At 36.2% G+C, this 22837-nt stretch overlaps 2 protein-coding genes across 2 annotated transcripts; both read right to left on the bottom strand.

The window, feature by feature from the left end:
• Positions 1–1936: 1936 nt before the first annotated feature.
• On the bottom strand, positions 1937–15249 carry ube2z (ubiquitin-conjugating enzyme E2Z). The gene is made up of 7 exons (XM_056453381.1): positions 14512–15249; positions 12869–12941; positions 11702–11889; positions 11414–11525; positions 9707–9819; positions 8520–8610; positions 1937–3755 (listed from the first exon to the last, which is right to left on the bottom strand). The coding sequence occupies exons 1-7, from the start codon at positions 14898–14900 to the stop codon at positions 3579–3581; spliced, it is 1143 nt and encodes a 380-aa protein (XP_056309356.1). The 5' UTR covers positions 14901–15249; the 3' UTR covers positions 1937–3578.
• A 2869-nt stretch (positions 15250–18118) lies between these two features.
• atp5mc1 (ATP synthase membrane subunit c locus 1) lies at positions 18119–22326 on the bottom strand. The gene is made up of 5 exons (XM_056453382.1): positions 22222–22326; positions 20871–20918; positions 20111–20185; positions 18524–18708; positions 18119–18441 (listed from the first exon to the last, which is right to left on the bottom strand). Exons 2-5 carry the CDS (start codon positions 20907–20909, stop codon positions 18327–18329), a joined length of 414 nt encoding a protein of 137 aa, XP_056309357.1. The 5' UTR covers positions 20910–20918; positions 22222–22326; the 3' UTR covers positions 18119–18326.
• Between the last annotated feature and the right edge of the window lie 511 nt (positions 22327–22837).

Consider the following 22837-nt stretch of genomic DNA (forward strand, 5'->3'; position numbering starts at 1 on the left):
GATACTACTTCTGCAAAAATACATTGTAATATATCCTAACTTTCTTTAACTGGCAGGCAAGAATTCAATTGTTTCAATCCTGTTTCAAATACGGTTTCTAAACTGTACCAAACTGTTTTTCAGCAACTTTTTTCCGTGCCAAATAACACCAACTATTTTGAAAAGGTTCTACAATTTATGATTTAAAATTGCTATACATGCAGAGCCTTACTGATGTTATAAAACTATTCTAATAAAAATATACTTATTTGTTAGCATTACTTTTCAAGTATGTTTTTATTCTATACCCGATTTTACAATATCTACCTGTTAGGGTTTTACTTTAGAAAATCATCGTTTGATTGAAAACAACAAACAAATTTGACTATGTAACTAAAGAATTCATAGGTTTTTACAGACATATAAATAGATATGAAATAAGAGTTTGCAGTTGTATGGTTGAACTCCAGATAAATAACGATGAGGTGTTTTGAAAGGATTGTTTGACTGTTACAAATAAAAAAAGGCGGCAATAAAGAAATATCAACACTATATTAAGTTTAAAACGCTTCTAGCATTCTGTTTATATTAAAACAGTGTTAACATGGTTAAAGTGCATTTTTAAAGGTTACGTTTATGAAAAGCACTATTCACAGAAACTGATCAGTTAAAACTTCAGCAGTTTTATCCCTGCACTGATAACAGATATTGCATTATAAAGTAGTTGGTTCATTGAATTTATCTGCACACTGCTGCCCCCTAGTGACCGTTATACGGCAGCAAAATGTATTATTTGTGTATCGAAATCTTTTTTGGAAAAATGTAAAATAACAAATGGAAACCATTTACAATTACTGTTTTAATATATATTTGCCGTTTCAAATATTTTGAAAATGGTACTCTTGATATTATCGTGGAGACTATTTTTTTAATGTGACTTTTCCCATGATTCTTTAATGAAGTTCAAAAGTTTGTCTTCTGAATATACCAGTCAAAAGTTTGGGGTCAGTAGGATTTTTAAATGTTTTAAAATAAGCTTCTTCTGCTCACCAAGGCTGCATTTAATCAAAATTGTAAAAATGTTATTGCACTATAAAATAACTGTTCAAAAGTAGTTTATAATTTAACGTAATAATTTATTCCAGTTATTTTAAAGATGAATTTTCAGCCTCATTACTCCAGTCTTCAGAGTCACATGAGAAATCAGAAATCACTCTAATACTAATAATCATTATTGTTATAATAATAATAATAATTATTATTATTAATTGTAATAGGAATAAAAGCAATAATGACTGGAGTTATAATTTCATTTGAAACTACATTCAATAAGTAATAAATAAATATTTAATAAATAAGTATTTAACAATTCTTTTTTACATTTAGTAAATGCTGCCTTGATGAACAGAATAATTATATTTAAACTATTAAATAAAATTAATAATACAAAAAAAACTAACGCCAAATATTTGACCAGTAGTGTATATTTTCAATGTACTCCAGAGCGTATTATTATTACAAAACAGAAAATCTGAACTTATGAATCTGAACAAATCGTGTGCATTATTAGTGCAATATCATGTGTCAAACATGAAACTACTAAGACTTCACATGCAAACATCTATCAATCGAATGTGCCTATTCAGTGCAATAGCATATGTGAAATATGAAAATATTAAGACTTCACATGCAATAATCTATTAATCAAATATTTCCCCCCTACCAAATCCTCTTTTTTTTTTTTTTTTAAATCAGGCTCTTGTTCAGGAACCGTAATTTCACTCTAATGGCAAGTAAACGGGGCATTTCATTCACTTTTAAGTGAACTTATTGAACCAATAGATATAGAGGTTCTCTCTCTTATCTCGTAAAGACTTCATATCAATTTTCATTGTAATACTGCTATTTTGAGTGATTAAACAACAGTTGAGGATAAAAATTACATCATAAAGAAACATTTGTAATCAGAAACAATTTTATATATTTTTCCTTACAGTTGCAGTTGATTGATACATTAATAATTTACATAATCCATTCTCATTTTGCCAACAAGGGAAAAAGCATTAGTACATCACAAAGTCAAACTTAAATAGTTAGGGAACTGTTTCTTGTTGCGGGTCATCCTAGAAGAGAAACTGTCAAATTGTTCATTCAAAGTAAACAATCAGGAAATCTAACATAGCTGTCTTACCAAAATATGATGTCCTAGACCAGATTAAAATCTCTCTCAACTGCATCAATATTGTAGCACATGCAAAAACCTCTAAAGTTTACTTGGGCCCATTTGACAAACCTTTTTTTTTGAAGGAGTTGTTGGTGTATGGTTACGTCATATATGGTTCACTCAATAGAGCACTATATGTAATCTGCTTTTTTGAGAATAAATTGTATAAATGTACATGAATACAGTTTGGTTGTGTTTAGCATGCTGTGGGAAATGATATACCTGCTACTTAAAGGGATATATTGCAATAGATTGTTGCAAAATAGGTGCACTCCCATGAAAACTAATCAGAGCATATATAGTTATAACCCATAGTTGAATATTGTTCCATTTCTGTATCAGGCAGCTTCATCCTGTTGCATATGAGAACACCAGTGACCACAGTATCCCCGGTAAAGAGACAGTTGTAGCAGTATCAAGGGACACTCTGAGCAAAGGCTGGAGAGAAATTGCTGTCTGAGAGTGAGGGAAAAAACACATTTAAAGTATGTTTGTCATGTTGCAAAGTCAGGATTATTCCCAGAACAATAACTGAACAGGTGTTTCATTTGACACTCAACAGCTTCACGATTAGAGACAGACTTAAGATCACCAAACGAAACGGTATTTCCAACGAGTCGACAACACTCAAAAGGCAACCTATTTTATAAGTGCTTGGCAGGCTGCTGATACTTCCACCAGTTCAATAGCATTTAAGAACATTTAACATTAAAATAAAGCTTCTCTATGAACAATTATATGTACATTTTTTTCAAAGTTGCATCCGTTGTCTTGCTCTTAAAGTGTGATATTCATAATGAATTGAACGTGTATCTTAATTCACAACCATATTTATTTTAAACGATTAGTGAGATATGAAGCTTTCATTTTACTGTGGGACAAAAAGACCAGGAAACACACAAACTAAGAGGGAAATGTGTGTATTTGCAAAGAAAAATTATAATAAAATAAAAAATTGTAAGAGTGATTTTATTATCATTAAGTATTCGACTTTTTTATCAGTTTAGCTCTACACTGGATGCAGAAAAAGAGATAAACATGGACTGAAAATGTAGAGGCTGTTTTGACCTGCTGAAGAGCCGGAGTATTAATTTGTCACTTACAAATGTACACACGCAAACATACATCTATATGCAAGGCCCTCATTCCCCATCCTGACTGAACCTTTTCTTCATTAGGAAGAAAAACAGCAAAACAAAATGCAGTCACTCGCCAGCACACAAGGAGCAAGAAGAAAAACGGTAACCATTTGAAAGAGGCTGAAACTGTTCGCCATGAGCAGGATCTCCAGGTTGTTTCAGCTCTGCTTGCATCTGTGCTCGCTTGAGGTATCCAGAGCTCAGGTAAAGGGAAACAATCTAACCTTGCTGTCTCTCTAAGGCTGTGAGCTGCCCTGACTGTCTGGATCGGTGCCAGAAGAGCTGGTGTCAGAGTCGGAATCGCCATCGTTGTCCTCTGGTGGGCACTTTTCCCGCAATCGCCTCTGGATGGCTCTGAGACGAGTCAACAAACCCTGGTAGTCAAAGCGACCTCGCTTCTCCCCGAAAGGATCCTGGGAGAAATACAACAAAAACATTTCAATTTGATAAGGAAGAGGAAAAGTATAAGACATTTATGGCATTAAACTATAAGTGCAATCGTAAAGCATTACAGAACCACAACAAAAATACAGCAAACTTCCAGAGACCTCAAATAGTAAACAGTGTTTTCTGATATTTTCTGTAAAAGTTATGTTTAGGGGTAGAGTTGGAGCACAGAATACACAATTTGTACAGTAGATCTCCTAAATTTAACAGTCACTGCTTACTTCAAGGTGCTGCACGTAAGTTTTTGACTCTTAATCTGAAAAACAATGCTGAAGTCAGATATTCTGCTTTGAAAATGTGTTTACCGTGCCGGAATTTCTGTCTCTGTTTTCGTAATTTTAACAATGTAAATGGCATTCAAACTCATATTGTTAGTATTTAACACTGAATAAAACACATGAGGGCCCCGTTTCAGAACGGAGGTTAAGTGAAAACTCAGAGTATTGTAACCCTGAAATGAGAGAAACTCTGGGTTTTCCGTTTCAAAATGGCAGGTTTGTTAAACTCGAGAAAGCAGGATAAGTCAAGCCTGTTTCTGAAAGAGAGATAACTTTAACTCAGAGTCAGTTGCTGTGGTAACTTACTCTGTGTGTGAACCTAACCTGGTCAGGAGCAGGTTATTCTCTAAACTCAGAGTTTCTGTTGGTCTCCCCCCCCCCTTTTTAAAGATGAAATTGTATTTTTCACTTTAGCCTTTCGTTTCCACCCACCTATTTTTATGCTCATTTTGGAGATGCGCATAAAAACGGTTGATGGAAACGTCATGATGCACATAACTTTTGAAAATAGGCATAAAAAAAAAAACAGGCGCATAACCGAGTAGGATTAACTTTTATTCGATAGAAAAGATGCACCTGAACTGAGATAGAAACACTTTTACTGAACATTTTACAGTATGTGCATTAAAAAAAGGTTTGTTATAGGAGATCATATGATGATGAAAATATGTGTGAATGGACAAACCAGGAGGCTGAGCACACTGTAAAACATCTTAAATGTTGTTTTGGTCATTCTAAAACGCCTCAACCATTTCAGTATTAATCTTATTATATTATCAATGACCTTCAGAGGGTCTGGAGCTTCTCAAGAGCGTCTGTTCTCAGCGTCTCATCGCTTTAAACGCCCCCAAAGGGTTCATTGTGTGTCAGCATTGTCTTCTGAGGCACAAGTACATTTATTAAATAAAGATAAGATTGACGCAGCTTCTTTTACCGCAGTAAACTCTTTTTTTACTGTTAATTATTGGTGCCGTTTAATCAGGAAGTGACGATTTTGTTCTCGTTGACTCTCTGGATGGTAAAACTGCTTTATTCGCACATCTTTTATGCGATGTTCCAGTTTTTCACATAAATTTAATTCATATTTTTGGAAGGAAACATAGCTATTGCCTACATTTCAGTCACATAAAGAACAAAGTCACATATGAGAATGGCTTGTCCTTTTTAAATAAATAATTAGCTTAAATTCACTGACCTTCGACAGGGACATGTACTGTAACTAGAATAATAATCCCATTAATCTTTCTAAAAACTATTGTTTAGTTCTGCTTGCATTCTAAATGTCATATCAACCTCTATCACTTGATCAATAAAAAAGGCAGACACACAAGTGCACTTTTAAATCTATTAAAACGTGTATAAAAGTGGGAACGTGTAAAAAATGTTTAAACGTCACACATAACATTACTTACTTTATTATACTTAAATACTTTAAATGTAAAATTACACAACTTCAGCAGCTGTTTTACCACGCTAACAGTCTCTGTTTCCCTGATGCAGTGGTGTTGCTTTTTAAAATATATGGTCATATTTCCTATAACTCTGCACGAGCACATCAAGTTCAGCTGGAGAAAGAAAAGGTGATCTCTTTTTTAAGATGTTGGCATAGTCACTCGTAATATCTGCGCTCCATTGATGATGCCTTTTTATAGTTCTGGTGTGCGCGCTTAACTCTGAGTTGGTCAACTCAAAGTTAATTGACCTAACTCAGATCCGCTATTCTGAAACTGAAAACTTTGAGTTGATTTACTGAGAGATTAAAAACTCAGAGTTTAAGTTTAAACTCCGAGTTGGTTGAACCTCCATACTGAAGCAGGCCCGAGGTGTACCTGAGGTGATCATTGTCAGTTTTCTGTTGTTCACCTGTGAGAAAGAAGCCGTTTCTAATATATCAATTCGAGGTGTTGGTTAGGACAAAAACTAATTTTAATATGGAAAATATTCGTTCTATCGGGTGCGGTTGCTTTTATTTATAGCACGGTTTAAATCACTTGCTCCTGTCCTCAATCTGGCAACCTGCGCTTGCGTTTGTTTTGATTCAGGAGTGCAATACCTAGTTCAACCACTGGGTGTCAAACTTACAAACTGCACCTTTAATGCTATTTGAAGTTGTCAAATGGGGCTAAAATTGTCTCTTTAGAGCAGGCATGGGCAAACTCGATCCTCGAGGGCCGGTGTCCCTGCAGAGTTTTGCTCCAACACTAATCAAACACACCTGAACACCCTAATTAGTGTCTTCAAGATCACTAGAAAGCTACAAGCAGGTGTGTTTGATTAGGGTTGGTGCAAAACTATGCAGGGACACCGGCCCTCCAGGATCGAGTTTGCCCATCCCTGCTTTAGAGGATAGGTCAAACTTGATTCCTGGAGGGCCGCAGCTCTGCACAGTTTTGCTCCAACCCTAATCAAACACAGCTGAGGCAACCAATCAAGGTGCTCAACACTATGGCTGTTTCTCAATTCCAAGAATGCAAAGAACGGACTTGCGTTCTTGTGAAATCTGTTGTTGCCAGAACAATTCAGAAGAACAAACTCAGGAGACAGCGAGAACACAGAACGCGTCCTGTGAGAAATGAGATGCATGCGCTCTTCCTGATGATCACATGACCTTCACTCATTTTAACGGGAAATTATTTAAACATTACAGCATATATACACAACAATTTATTGTTTTCCCCCTTTTAATATGTATAACATGCACAGAAACCTTACAAACATAATTCCAATATATAACAATAAGCACAATACAAATAAAACAGATTTTAATACACATTTCAGCAAATAAACACACTTATTGTGTTTATGACTCTATTAAGATTTTCATGATAATGTTTACTTTCACCGTCACATTTAGGGAAACTTCTGAGATAAGCAAGTTATATCTCTAAACTTAAACAGGTATAAAATGCTGCATTTCCCAATGACTTCTCGAGTGAGTTTTGTGCTCAAGTCTGCATGGATTCATCCTCGATATCAAGAACACATCCGTGAACTTTCACGTGTCCTCTGTTCTTGCGGTCTTGAGTTTTGGAACTGAACTTTGATGGTTAATGATGACGTTACACGAGGACGCAATAACGCACACTGAGAAACAGCCTACTAGAGACTATTAAGCAGGTGTGAGTTGGAGCTGGTTGGAGCTAAACTATGCAGAGCTGCGGCCCACCAGGAATTAAGTTTAAGACCATTGCTTTACAGGCTGAAAAAAAAGATATATGATATCCTGTGATGTGCTGATGTCATTCAGATAGTTCTAATTGGTTTGCTAATTTTGATCACAGAGTTTTCCAAAAATAAACAGTACCATGGTTATTTTGAAAAACACTGTTCTAGTAGCATTGTACAGCCACAACTACAATTACTTCAAATGTATTCCTCGGAGGTTGTTACATTTCACGTATGTTTTGTTGTTTGTTTTCGGTTTCACCTTTTCGTCTCTCTTCCGTTTCGTCTCTTTTTGTACTCTTTCCTGTTCTAGGTGTGCATCCATTGGTCGAAAAAGCTGTCAATCACCATTATGACACACTAAGGCGTTCGCTTGTGCTGTTTCAGGGGCACTTGGCTTACCACCAAACTCCTCACTTGTGTCGACCAGCTTGTTTGTTTGTGTTTGTATAATTTTGTTGTTGCTGTTGTTGTTTAGTCTCTTTCGTTTAAGTGATCTATTAATTAGATAAGCTTGTGCAGCACAATTTAGTATTTATTTATTGAGATGTCGAACAATCTTTATAAGAATTGGATTATCAGATAAGCTCTTGTTTTGCTAATGACCTACAGTGTGTACTTTATGAGAACTCTAGCAATTTTGAGCAGCATAGTTCTTATGTTAGTTAGTTGATGGAGGAGTTGCCACATTTGTAATTATGTTTTGGAATAGTTATGAAGTGTAGTTAAGAATCACATACACTGAAGATTAAGGTTTTGTTTCTGCATTTTTCTTTGGTTAGTTAGTTTAGTGGGTTGGGGTTTAGTTAGATTGTTTTGTTATATTTATTTCTTTGTTTTGGCAACACTACTTTGTATTCGTTTAGTTCGGTTATTTAAAATTACATTCTATATTTCTATATCCATTGTTTGATATGCTCTGTTTAATATCCAATACCCTGTTCAAATCCAAATCAGACAATACAATTTAACCACACTCTGTACAACAGTTCCACTTTACTAAACTATGTGCGAGATGACTACAAAATTCCTGAATGCTGATTCATAGCGTGACTTGTGGACAATAACAGCTCTGGAAATCACCCAGGAAAGGCTGTACTCGGTGATTCATCTACACTCCAGTTGACTTTACTAGGAGGTGTGGTAGTGCGGCATCCTTAATTTCCACTTTCTGTACATGCTGATAGAAAAGTGTCACTCATGGCTAATAGGAATGTTTGTAAGGTAACTGCATTACATATTTGTACATTACTACAGCATGAACTCTAACAGAAATGTTCACATTACCTGCATGTTCTGCCCCTGGAGATGCAGGCGTTCTTTGCAAACCCCCTCATAGAAATCGTAGTACTCCAGGAAGGATTTTTCCATCACGCTCCTAGGAAGAGATAAACAAAACTTTAAAAATGGTGTATAAAACATGTGTATTAATTTAAATGCTTTTTAGGCTATAACCATGATGAGTAGCAAGTTATAGCAAATACTATACAATAAAGCAATAAGCCCCAAGTAGCTGTGATTTACAGTCAATTTTATACATTATGTTAATTTAACTTAATTTTACTTTGAAACGCATTCATTTTTCAGTTCTTCTGATCCTCTTTCTGAAATGATCTGTTTTTAATGGGCAGGTGATTTAAGGTTTGTAAATAAATGGCCACTGTATTGCTTGGCTTTGGAAACAATATCAAGGTCCTCTTGCCACTGCACATGAATAATTGTTGTGACAATATTATCCAAATAAAAGACAAGGCATTAATAAATAGTTTTATTTGCATTTTGTGATGCAGCTGACATCAGAATCTGCTACAATGACCACCTCATTTTTCAACAAAAGTTTCTTTGTGACTATTAAACGGTGACTCATTTACAAAACCATCTGAAATCAAATGCTCAAAAAAAAAAAATCTCTGAGATGATTTGGGGTGCCATTAAAATTAAAAATATCCATTAGCTTTTTTACAGCGGGAATCCTCTAAAGTCTGTACAGGTGCAAGTGTTCATGTTTAAAACGGTCATGTCTATGAATCTTTTAACTCTTAAAATTGTCCTTTTTTTCCAGCAAACTCAAACATGTTGAGAAATAAACTGAACATGCATCGATGTACTTCATACACTGAAAGTAGACAGCAGCAGTGATTATAATCAGCTCTATATGCTTCTGTCACTACACAACACAATGCTTTCATCTGGTATAGGCAAGTGTCTGCCATGTAGTGGTGATATATCAGCCTTGGAGAGCAACTTTGACATCACAGGCCACTCTAGATCTGAACATGCCGCTTTCACAGCATGATTAAACAAATGCATTGTTTATAACATATAAGGCATTAAGCTATGCAGCGTTCAGGATGACTGCTTTTAAAAATTCTTACCAATAATATAAATAGAACTGTTTTTAAATATTTTAGCATGGCCTACATTCCCTTTAAAGTGACCATGATAATGCAAAAATATTTAATATCATCACTCACCACAAGGCCTCAGGACATGACACTTTACCCTCCAGCATATCACACACAGCAACTCGCATGGTCTCGTGGCGGATGCACTCGTTATAGTTTTTGCTGTCACCTGGATGTCTTTCCTAGAAAACGAATGACATGCAGGTTAATCTACAGCATTTGATGTGATCAAAATACAGCAGATTATAGGACAGCATACATGGTGCAGTTTCTGGAAAGTGCTCATTTATGAGATAGGAAGTCTTATTAGGTCAGATCCAAGTGAGACCAAGATGACAAAGTAAGGCAGTGCTGATAACCTTGTGGGTAGTGCGTCAACATACAGTGCCACTGCACTTGAGGTGTCCCAAGTTCCTTTCCCTGTCCCACACCCCTTCATTTATTTTTACCTTCATCAAACCAAACCTTTTATTTCAGATAGCAAAGTTTGAATTCAGTCATGCTTCAACAACACTTGAAATGTCTAAGAATTAAATCAGCAGAGATTAGGGGATGTTTTTCAGCCACACTATGTGTGAAGAATGTGTGTGTAAATGCAATCTGAATCTGTATATAAAAGCACTGTAAAATAAATTGTTTCAATTTTATTGTAACTGTAAGATACTATAGTATTTTTTTGTATTTCTGACTTAACTAGTTTTAATAAACCTAAAATATTACAACTTTCATTATTTTGAATTTACAGTCCACAGTGTTCTCACACACACCCCAAACTTTCTTCTTTATTTTGGTAGTATTTATTCCAAATTACCTGCACTTTTATTATAAAACTACCATGATCTTTAAGTGGACGACACAGTGGCTTAGTGGTTAGGACTGTCAACTCACAGCAAGAAGGTCACTGGTTCATGTCCCAGCTGGGTCAGTTGGCATTTCTGTGTGGAGTTTGCATGTTCTCCCTGTGTAAAATATATGCTGGATAAGTTGGCGGTTCATTCCGCTGTGGTGACCCCTGATTAATAAAGGGACTACTCCGAAAAGAAAATTAATGAATGAATAAATGAAATTGGCTGTATTGTATGTGTGTAAATGAGTGTGTATGGATGTTTCCCAGTATTGGGTTGCAGCTGGAAGGGCATCCACAGTGTAAAACATACAGTGAATAAGTTGGCGGTTCAATCCGCGGTGGCGACGCCTGATAAATAAAGGAATTATGCCGAAAAGAAAATGAATGAATGAAATTGGCCATAGTGTATCTGTTTAAATAAGTGTGTATGGATGTTTCCATACACTGGGTTGCAGCTGGAAGGGTATCCGCTGTGTAAAACATATGCTAGATAATTTGGCGATTCAATCTACTATGATGACCCCTGATAAATAAAGGAACTAAGCCGAAGGAAAAGGAATGAATGATCTCTGAAGCATTAAGTACCATGGTTTCATTAAGATCTCTGAAGGGGACTTCATGATGCGTTTACTGGTGTGAGGATCAACCTGTCAATCATACAGGATCAGCCTATAGCAAACTGACACTATGCAATCAATTCTGGATGGGTAACATTGAGATCTGCCATACTTTTTTTTTTTAAATATCTGTTTCAGATATGTATCAAAATAAGGAAAAAGACCATTCAAATTTCAAAAGAAAGTTCAGAGTTTCTTATGACAACTCAGTTAGGGTATTTGTTTACATTTAACTCAAGAATACAAGTTTATTAGCTCCCCTTGAACGCACCAAAAGTTTCCCTAAAGCATGCATTGTGGGAGCTTTAGTACCTGCTCAAAACCCGGCTCATTATGGTAAGGGTTTTCAGTCATTAGGGACTGTATGGAAATGAGAACAGAGGAGATACTCTGTGCAGGACTCCATGCTGGACCAGTCCAAGTGCTGTAGGGGACGAAAACAAAATAGTCACTTAAAATCTGAATATTTATCTACTATAAATATTGTTTAGTGATAGTGTGCTTCTGCAAGACTGCTAAACAAGTAATTCTGGACCAGAAAATACCATTTCAAGCTGTTTTGGGAATCCTATCATAGTCTCAACAAGATATGACTCTTACCCAAGAATGCTGAGGCAAACCTTGCCGTTCCGGTAAAAGTTGGGGTTGAAACGAACAGTGTTGTGTCCGGTAGTGATCAGTTTGACACGTGGAGGGTGGATGGGATAGTCTGGGGGACAACGAAACAGAAAGAGGAAGAAGCCACCCTCATATGGTGTGTCAAAGGGGCCAGTGATGAGAGCGTGAATCTGTGGATACAGGAAAGATGGTTTCACATTTCTATGTAGGAAATAAGCTGGCATTCATTCATTACAGCAATGTTTTCATTATAATTATTATTAAAATGGTTCAAATGGTTTTTGATCAATTGAAAGTTTGAAAGAATATAGGGATGTCCCGATCACATTTTTTTGCCCTCGAGTCACTTGATTTTGGGTATCTACCGATACCGAAACCTGATCCGATACTTCTATAATACATAAAAAAAGAATAAAGAAGAGCGAAGAAACAGATCCAGGATTTTCCTTATTTTTTATTTAATTCACCTTATTTTAACATTCAACAACTGTTAACAAACAGACCACTTCTGTGAGGCAGCTTCAACAATCAAGTAATATATAACATCAATTCTTCACCTCTTGCAATCTCAAGTTTACATATCACACAGTTTGCTATGGCAATGTTGTTATCATCAATTTTATAATAAGGTAATGTCTGATTCCGATTGAATCTGAAACTGTGTGATTCACCCCGATTTCTGACCATGTAATCGAATCTGGACATCCCTAAAAGAATATGGTTTATTAAAAATAACGTCGCTAAATTAAATGTATAACTTTACCCTTTAAAGCATCAACACAATAAAATATTAAGCAGTCACACATTTTGACTTACAGAAGTGTTTATATACCACAATATCTTGTTACTAAAAAACTATTTGATCATCATATACTGAAAAACTGACAGAAAAATCACAGTGCAGACTTAAATTAATAATTCATTGTTATTTTAATCTGTTTAATTTTGCCTTTATTCTATTTAAACGTATAATTGAATAAGTGCTGTGAAATTATTGTACATTGAAACCCAATGCATGAACTGTGCACGTGCAAAGTATTATTGTATGCTAATATTATAACAATAGGAGGAAGGATGGAGGGAGCACATAAGAAAGTGGGATATGATGAAATACCACTAACTACGCACGTCTGAATTGTTGCTGCTTACCTTGGTCATGTCATGGGGATCTGGGACCACAAACATACCTGGAGGGGGTTCTTTATAAATGGACATAATGTCTCTAAATGGAGGGAAGACAGAGAATCATTAACAACACTGAGACATTACTCCAATGAACAAATATCCGTCACATAATCCTCCACTTTTATCGAAGCACGAGACGGAAAACAGAAGTCACATATATATACCATGCCAAGAAAATCATCAGATCAATAAATGCCTGGATTACACAGCCAAACCGCACATAAACAAAACTGACTCGCTGTAACGGATCGCGTTGGTTTTGTGTCCACATTTCCATTATTAGTCCTCTGGGGACATAAATCAAAATATTGCCCAGGCCGAAGTCACTGCCAAGTGACAATTCCCAAAAGTGGCAACACTCACTGTGTCTCAAAAGCACATGCCCACAACAAATTAATCTGCAGATATGTTTGTAACAATAGGCTAAAAAAGGTTTCAGCATGCAAGATAGTGCAGATGGACTTGTTATTGGCTTGAGCAATATTTTATAAGAAATATTCTACCTTTTTTCTACTTAAAGGCTCTTTAATGTAGTGATAACTGATTTGGTGGATGTCCAAATCACACTTAGCACTCAGATACAGTAAGTTAATATTGGTGTTTAATGTTCAATTTTTTACGCAACATACTGAGGAAATATATGCACAACTAGGATGTAAATAAATTAGAACAAACAAAACAACTTTTACATAATATATTTATTTTTAAATTGTCATATTTATAATAATTTAATGCCAGTTAACTACTATTTAAATTGTATTATTAATTGATTTGCCATAACTCATTGCTTTAAAAAATGTAATTGATAATATGTTTTATAAAGCGAATTCTTTAAATATATTATATACGGTCTACAATTAAGTCTATTTATTCCTTTGCCACAGATTATGAAAGTAAACAATCCATATCAAAGATGGAAATATATAATAATAATAATAATAATAATAATAATAATAATAATAATAACTTACATTTATATAGTGCTTTTCTGGAAACTCAAAGCGCTTTACACATTTCTGGGGGAATCTCCTCATCCATTAGTGAATGGGTTTTAATGAATTGAATGTTCCGAAGAATATAGTTTATTAAAAATAACATTGCTAAATTAAAAGTACAACTTTGAAATAATCAACACAATAAAAGATTAAGCAGTCACACATTTTGACTTACAAAACACACAATTTTGAAAAACATCACCGTATAATAACAAATATTGATTTTTGAATGATTCAATTTCATTTAATATTGTCAAATTTAATAAAATTGACCTAAATTACTCAACATTTTATTAAAGGCTCTAGCAAGACATGCATATTTAAGATTAATATAAATTGTAATCAAATTAACGTTCCATCAATGTAAAAAATATTCAAATGTTTAACTATATTTATTATTGCTTTGGTCTACTTTTCCATGCCAAAAGCACAAAATGACAGCTGCACATCGTTTAAATAGCTTAAGTTTATTAAGCATTGTTTTATACTACAATTCACCATATGTTTGTTATGAAAAGTAGATTAGCGATGGAAATCGCACAGAGGCTAACATAAAATTGGTCCTTAATTTCCCTAAACAAACTCCGACACTTTAAGACAGTCCATCTTTACCTTTTTATCCGAAGAATACACTGCTGAGAAGCCTTTTCGTTGTCCCAGTCGGTGCTTAACGTGGGATCCCAGGAGGTGGCGTGAATTTGGGACAGGAGGCCCGCTCCGGCCGGGACTCCAGAACCGATACCGGGCGGCAGGGATGGAAGAACGGCCACGGGGACTGTGGAGCTGACCGCATGGGTGAGCACACCGAGCCCGCTCTCCACGGCCGGAGTAATGGTATGCGCCATCCCGGGCTCGACCACAGCCAGGCCGGTGTCTGCCGGAGGCGGTGAGGCTGATGAATGCCCCGATATAGAATTACCCAAACTCGCGGACAACTGCGCTCCGTGGCCCTGCGCCGCCCCCACGGAACCGTTGGCCTCCTCCGCAACGCTGTCCGCCATCGCCGATGAGACCGAAGAGCAGCAAACTGTTTGACCAGCTGTCAGTTCAATCAGTTTCTTTTGCAGTTTCTGTTTCTCCTCGCTCTGAAGCAAGTGGAGGAGGGCAGGAAGAGAAATAACTCCTACATATTCTCCCGTTTCCCTCTTCCGACCTCAACTATTTTAACGACCTATCTCGAAGGAGGAACTGATTTTAACGTTTTATACGAATTAGCAGTGTTCAGCGAAGCATTTAACGTTCACATCAATGAGTAACTGAGTCTAAACGCCCGCAAACGTAGTTTCTCCTCGCTCGGCCAGGCCTGTTTATAAATGTTGTTTCATTTCTCCTCACTTCCTCCTCGTTTGGATGGAAACAGCGTCATCTAGTGGTGCACTCCTGTGAAGGATTATAATCGATGTCACAGCAGGCGTAAAACACGCGTAACAATAGTTATTGGTTAATTTGTTAGTAAACGTTAGTACGAGTCGCGTACATTCGCAAGTGTTTCATTTAGATCAGTTTATGCAATCTATCCAAAGTTACGTTGTTATTTCTTTGTTACCATGGCAACATCATATGCTCCCCCCCCCCACTTCTTCAAAATTCGTTAGTTTCTTCTTTACGTTGAACTCAAAACAAGATTTTTTTTGATGAACTCTGGAAACCAGTAGCCATTAATTTCCACACTATTACCATTTTCTTTTTTTCTATTATGGATATCAAAAACCGCCTGTTTCCAAATCTAGGCCCGTAGCCAGAGGGGATTCGGGTGGTTCGAAAGACCCACCCCCACTGACAAAGTCCAGAATTTGAGGCCTATATGAGATAATTTATCCCATTTTTGACTATGTCATCATAAATTGTAAAAATTATAGAAAGAAGAAGGCTTTAAGACATTTAATTTTTAATTATAATTTTAATTAAGTAGCCAAATTCTGACTAAGGAGATTTTATTAAGCTGGCCATTTTTATTTGCCCATAGGCTATAGTTTTTATTTTTAAACAAGTTTTACCAGATTCCTATTTTTTTTTAAAATGATGGATGATAATAAATTTATATATATTTTTTTCATATTTCTTTATTCATTTTTTAAATGCTAATCCTATAACAATATTTATGAAACTGGAATAACTTACGGTTTAACTCCAAGTTTGTAAATAAATACTTCTTAGTAAAATACTATGCTAAGCACTTAGACAAAATTGCTGGAAATATTTTTGGTGCATTTAAAAGTGTGGTTATGATCACCATCAGACAAGAAAAAAAAGAACCACTCCATTCAATAGGCTGGCTACAGGCCTGAAATTATCTTCTATCTTGTTCAACAGATGAAAAACCCTTATTAAAAAGGTTAGTTCACATAAAAAGAAAACTTTGCCTTTATTTACTCACCCTATGGCATCTGTATGTGACTTTCCTCTTTTAGTTGAGTCAATCTGAAGACATAAAAAAAGTTTCTGACAGTTTCAAGCTGTACAATGGCAGAGAATGACCAAAACAAGTCCAATACAGTTCATTTATCCACAATACAAAGTGCTCACAACTCTGAATAACGATTTGTGTGCGCTAATAAACAGTTTGTTAATAAATTCTCCTGCAGTGATTAATTTTTACTACTACAATAACTGATGAAAATATTAAAGTTTGTATTATATATGCTCAATATACAATGTGCGTTATATATACACAGTAGAGACTTTCCTGGGATGGTGTAGGACGAATGTACAAGTCAGACAAATGTGGAATTTCTCCAAATGGATTGGACTGAATAAGCCACATGGAGCTAGAGTGACCTGAGGGTGAGTAAATTATGGGGTAACTTTCATTTCTTTATGGTTTGAAACCACTTCAAGGGCAGGGTAGTAAATTAAGTTATGGGTGAACTATCCCTTTTAAGGTCAGAAACCACTTGATAAATTTAATGTTTTCAGTGAACTGTCCTTAGTGAATCAGTAAAATGAAACTCATTAAGAGTTTAAATCAATCAGTATGCATTTAGCAGTCAGAATACACTCAGAAGAATGACTTCACCTTCATGAATTTATTTGGTCAGTAATTATATTTATTTAGCGTTACCTATTAGCCATATCCCCAGAGCATCATCTTTACCTTCTGATAATGCAAGTTGTGCTAAGAAGACCTAAAATTAATAAACATGGACAGTAAATTGTGCTAGAAAACTAAATATAATTAAACCAACTTGAGGCATCACGGTGGCGCAGTGAGTAGCACGATCACCTCACAGCAAGAAAGTTGCTGGTTCGAGCTTTGGCCGGGTCAGTTGGCATTTGTGTGAAACTTGCATGTGCTCCCAGTGATCGCGTGGTTTTTCCTCCAGGTGCTTCGATTTCCCCCCACAGTCCAAAGACATGCGCTATAGGTGAATTGGGTTGGCTAAATGGTCCGTAGTGTATGTGTGAATGAGTGAGTGTATAAGCATTTCCCAGTGATGGGTTGCTGCTGGAAAGGCATCCGCTGCATAAAACATTTGCTGGATGAGTTGGCGGTTCACTCCGCTGTGGCGATCCCGGATTAATAAAGAGACTAAGTCAAAAAGACAATGAATGAATGAACCAAGTTCAGTTAAATGGCAAATTTAAGACCTTTAAGGAGCTGGGAGAAACTTTGTGGTAAAGTTTGCAGCATGCTACTTGATACATCTAGATCATGGGTCTCAAACTCCATTACTGAAGGGCCACAGCTCTGCTCCAACCCTGATCAAACACAGCTGATCCAACTAAAAAAGGCGTTAAAGACTCTTTTGAACACAGATTATTTGAATCTGCTGGGTTTGATAGGGTTGGAGCAAAACTGTGCAGAGCTGCACCCCTCCAAGAATTGAGATTGAGACCCATGATCTAGAATGAACATTGTGAATTATTTCGCACTCTCTAAAACAAATGACCAGAGTCTGCAATCTTTTACCATTTGATGCAATTGTCAATTCATCAACTATTTACATTGTCTTAATTAAAATTAACTTGACACAAGCATACATTAAACTAAGCACTAATGTGCACGTAAATAACAGAGTTTGTATTAAATTAAGACCATATTATGATACATTTACCCACTGTGTGCTCTTTGGGTATTAATGTAGAATACCAATCAGTAGGTTTTTACTCCAATGGTAGCATTGGCATAATGGAAACACTGTAAACTCAGTATTAGAATAAAAAAAAACAAGCCAAAGACTGCAATCTTAGCAGAAAAACAAAACGCACAAGAGCAATACAGATTTCAACCATTTATTCAGATGGTCTTATGTGAAGGGATTTCTTACATAAAACGTTCAGATAGAGAAAAACGGTACAGGGGAACATAAAAAGGGAGAGTTTCTTGTAGTTTTGTTGGAATGGCAATGCCACGGCCTATGCTGTGTGTCAGAGTTCCAATCTCCTGATTGAGGGAGTCGAACCGCATTGAAGACAAAACATCCAGATTACATAGCGAACAGGATGAGGAACGCCACCATCAGACAGAACAGACCCATGGCCTCAGACAAAGCAAAGCCCAAAATGGCATAGGAAAAGAGCTGCTGTTTCAGGGAGGGATTCCTGTAAATTTATAGAAGTGATTAGACAAACTACATATGCAAACAAACTTAGTAGATGAGCCTAATCTTAAAGCTCAACTAACCTGGCATAGCCAATAATGAGGCTGCCGAACACTGTCCCGATTCCAGCTCCAGATCCGGCGACACCGACTGTGGCAGCACCAGCGCCGATGAATTTGGCTGCTGTGTCGATATCCCTGGACGCAACGCTGGTCTGGAAGCCCCTGGTTACATTAAGGGCTGCCTCACTGACTGGCAATAGAGCTGCCTGAAAAAAAAAAAAAATTAAAAAAAGGCGAGAAATTAAACAAGTGCACAAAAAAGCAATAAGCAAGATTCTAAATATCAAAATTCCCTGACTTCTCACAGACTAAATAGCTGAATTTAGAAAACAAGGCCAAATGTTGTGCTTGTATTAGTAATATATATCTTTTTAAATGTTAACAAATTATTACAATGAATTGTCGGCTTGAAGATCATTCAATATCAATGGTTGCCCACTGCTTTGGAAGTGTTCGGGTGTACGTGTGCACATAGCTAGGTTAAACGCAGAGGAAAAATTTAGAGTATGGGTCTCCATACTTGGCCACTTGTCAGGACTTTCCCTTCCTACTAACCCAAATAAATAAAATAATTTAAGTTATACAAAAGTTTAACACATTTTTACACTGTATAAAAAGTATTTTACCTCAGATTTAAACAAAAACTGGAGGCAGTTACAGTTACCCGTGAATGCTCCTCTACCATATTTGATAGCTTGATAGTGGTTTTACAAACCTTACATTTACAGGGTATATACAGCAATCAGACAGCGAAACGAAGTAACTTTCAAGACCTTTTTAGGACTCTTTCCATGCATGTTAAGACCTCATCGCTTCTTTAGGTTTCACCTGGTAACATTAACGTACAGTAGATTTACGAAATGCTGATTATAACAAACTAATCCTAACCTAAAACATTCATACACTGAATAAAAATGCTAATTGGCAACTACAGAACTCTTGGACTTCAAAAACTACACAGCAGCCCAATGTTCAGATAAACTTTAGCAACTGTACATTGTAGAATAATAATAAAAAAAAACCTTGTAAAAAACATTTAAGACTTTATTACTTTAAGGGCCCTAAAATTCTCTAAATTGATTTATCAACTTTTAATACTTTAAGACCCCGTGGACACCCTGATTTATCTTTTTAGTCATAGTCTTTGAAGTGGTCATTTTTAAGCCAAAGCTCTCAAATATATATATTATGGCCTTCGTTAATGGGTCCAGTATAGCGACTGCATCTGAATTAGGAGATTGATAGTTAACAAATGAGCAAGAATAAAATATAACTGAAAACCATAATAAATAAAGCACAACATATAAATTAAGATACAGAAAATTACATTGATAAATGGGTTGATAATTAAAAGTGACAACAGCACTCTCTCCCCAGATATTCCATGACTTAGACTAGGTGACCAACCCTAGTGCTTGAGCTCTACCTTCCTGCAAAATTCAGTTGCAACCCATATCAAACAGGCAACAAATATATAAAAATTCTCTGACTTTCAATGTATGGAAAAGACCTTTAAAAATTCCATGACATTCCTGAAATTCCATCACCTGTGGAACCCTGGATAAGATACTCTGACAGCAATTGTTTCAAAAACACTTAATTACCTACCTGTTCAGTTCTTGCTTCAGGTCTGCTGAACACCACTGAAATGGGCCGCGCCAAAGCCCTGGATCCTCCACGGATCTAAAGATTGAGGAAATAAACTTTTAGAATAATAGAAGCAGATAAGTTTTCATATGATGTGCAAATACTTTCTATTAAAGCATGTTTCTAACATCAAAATAACACGGTGTGCATTAATAGGAAAAAGGGAGTTCACCTAAAAATAAAAAATAAGTAATCTCAAATCATTTCCTCACCCTTCACCTCCAGTTCCAAAACTAGTCAGAGTATATTTCTTTGGTTGAACAAAAAATTAAAATTTGAAATCTGGCAACCACTGCCTTGCATTTTCTTTTGTCTTAATAAAGATGGCAATAGCTATTGGTTTTCAACAATATTCAAACTCATAATTATAAAAAAAAAAAAGTTTGGAACCACTTGGTGAACCCCCAAAACATCCTCTCTGATTAAAGCATGAATATGCATAAAATGTTCATTCAATAAAAGCACATCAATGAACGATTAGAAACATGTTTAGAGTGGATGTTGCATTTGCACAACTAGACAGCTTACATTTTTTCCACAGCACATGGCAATGTTGTCAACTTTCAACCTGATTTACAAAAGTTACTGTAAACTCTGCAATCCAGTAGGTACTTGTGTTTTAATAGATGATAGAGTACTTGAACAACACTCAAGAATGGTATTAATGTCATTTCATGAGACAGTCAGTGGAGTATGACAGTATTTGAGCTTGAATACATACCACAGCAGGTGAGGAGACAAACTTAGCACATGCGTACATGTTTGAAGCCTGTGGAAAACAAAGATGTTAGTTAGACAGGAATAAAAGAGCATCTCGGCAATCACAAGGATTTCATGGCATACATCATGCTCTAAAATAAAGCCTATACACATAGTAAGCACCGACTTCTGATGCATTAAGATATCCCTTACAAAAACTAATCATGGTTTTGCTACAAATAAAACCATAGTTATTTTAGTTAAACTATCACAACCACCAATTAACAATGGTTTTGCTACACTAACCATCATTCGAGCGTGGCATTTGTTGTAAAACCATGAACATACAAATGGTAATTAATCCAACAATGTGCTAGGCTACCACCATGATAAATTTTCATAAGGGTAGGTTTTAAAATCCTTAATATCTTACTCAGCTTTTGAGGGACTTCCAACTTTAAGAAAACACTTGCTGTATGCATATAAAGGGTCTGAACTGCTTTGAGAAAGGATATTTATAGGATGCAAATGATGTAAAACTAACGCAGGCCAGGAGTACATCCCCTCATGGTCAGCACTACAACATACGACGCCTAAAGGTCATAATGCAGTGACAGACATGTTTTTAAATTGTAACAAGATAAAGAGATTGAAGAAAAGTTACAGCTATCAAATATGTGGTTATTCTTTAATACTGTCAGATAAGGTTGTTTAACCTTTTAGAACCAGAGCCACATTATATGCTCTCAAAAATGCAACGCAGATAAAAAAAAGGACATTTATAATCTGTAATTTAGTTTCAGTCCAAAGCTAGAGTTGCTCTTGACTGCAAAATGCTCGTGCGGACAGGCTGTTGAGAGTGAAGGTCACCAATAGCTTTGACTTGTGCTTTCTTGAAACTTAAAATCCTGTAAAACGTCTTTCAACATGGAACAAACACAAGTTATAAATGGATGTCTTTATGATATTAAAGCACTTGCACTTAAATGTTTTGGGTGCAGCGCGCACATTCAGGCTGATGCGGGCCTGCGCCGGTCAGACATTTTGCAACTGTCACGACTAAATCTTAAAACTAAAGTGCATTCAAGATACTCATAAAACACGAAAATAAGAATAATTGGTTTTATTCATCGGCCGCATTTGGGCTCATGGTGCGGAGACGACAACGTTAGCGCAAACTGATTCATTCATTCATTCAGGTGTAATGACTTTGACAAGCGGCTATTGGAGCTTTAGCAATGAGCTTCTGTGAACAGCGTCCGAATACCGCAATAATCTGAGTCGGATTCAAAACTCCCACATCATTTCATAGTTGTAAAAGTAACATTCATTGCAACGTGTCTTTACATGCATGCAGAGAAAATCAAACTCACCTATTTGATACAGCACACAAGGGCCCAGGGTAATAGGGACAAGCTCGTAGCTACAGGCAATGAGTACGCCGTAAAAACTGTCACCTTGTCATTTATAAGCTTCGGAACTACGTCCTCGTTTGTGATTGGACAAAAAGTCACGTTCGCATCCTCTGATTGGCTACAAGGCATGTCAGTATAAAAGACAAACCCAATCATGTGCGCTGTCAGGAAGGCGGCTTGGGTATGATTGGTTGAAAGGATTTAAGGAAATTCACTGGGAATCGCATCCCGTGTGCTCTGTTTCTATTGGATGTCTTGGGTGGAAATCCCGCCTCAAAGATTTTAGAGGACGGGGTAACTGAAATATTAACGTTACACTAGCTGCTGAACATCTCTAGAGGGCGACGTGTACTCTTTTCCTTTAAAATAGAACGGCAAGTAAACTAGCAGAGGGATTTATTTAACAATGTTTATGCGATTTGGAAACGGTAACTATGCTAAAGTTACTTGTGTTAATTAATTTCATTACCCCGTGTGAGGACTTTGTTAAAGCCATGACACCTATAGCCTGTTCAATTGTAATAGAGGTAAGTCTATGATAATGGTAGCAGTATGGGAAAAGCTTTTTGATATT

The sequence above is a fragment of the Danio aesculapii genome, chromosome 3, assembly GCF_903798145.1.
Source record: "Danio aesculapii chromosome 3, fDanAes4.1, whole genome shotgun sequence".
Taxonomy (NCBI): Eukaryota; Metazoa; Chordata; class Actinopteri; order Cypriniformes; family Danionidae; genus Danio; species Danio aesculapii.

Excerpts from the sequence above, each read along its gene's own strand:
- ube2z (XM_056453381.1), bottom strand. The coding sequence starts at position 14,900 with ATGGCGGACAGCGTTGCGGAGGAGGCCAACGGTTCCGTGGGGGCGGCG. Across the intron at positions 9,820-11,413 it reads ATGAGCCGGGTTTTGAGCAG|GAAAGACATCCAGGTGACAG; the intron begins GTACTAAAGCTC and ends TTCGTTTTCTAG. Across the intron at positions 8,611-9,706 it reads TCATGTCCTGAGGCCTTGTG|GAGCGTGATGGAAAAATCCT; the intron begins GTGAGTGATGAT and ends ATCTCTTCCTAG.
- atp5mc1 (XM_056453382.1), bottom strand. The coding sequence starts at position 20,909 with ATGTACGCATGTGCTAAGTTTGTCTCCTCACCTGCTGTG. Across the intron at positions 20,186-20,870 it reads TTGTCTCCTCACCTGCTGTG|ATCCGTGGAGGATCCAGGGC; the intron begins GTATGTATTCAA and ends CTCAATCTTTAG. Across the intron at positions 18,442-18,523 it reads CTCATTATTGGCTATGCCAG|GAATCCCTCCCTGAAACAGC; the intron begins GTTAGTTGAGCT and ends ATAAATTTACAG.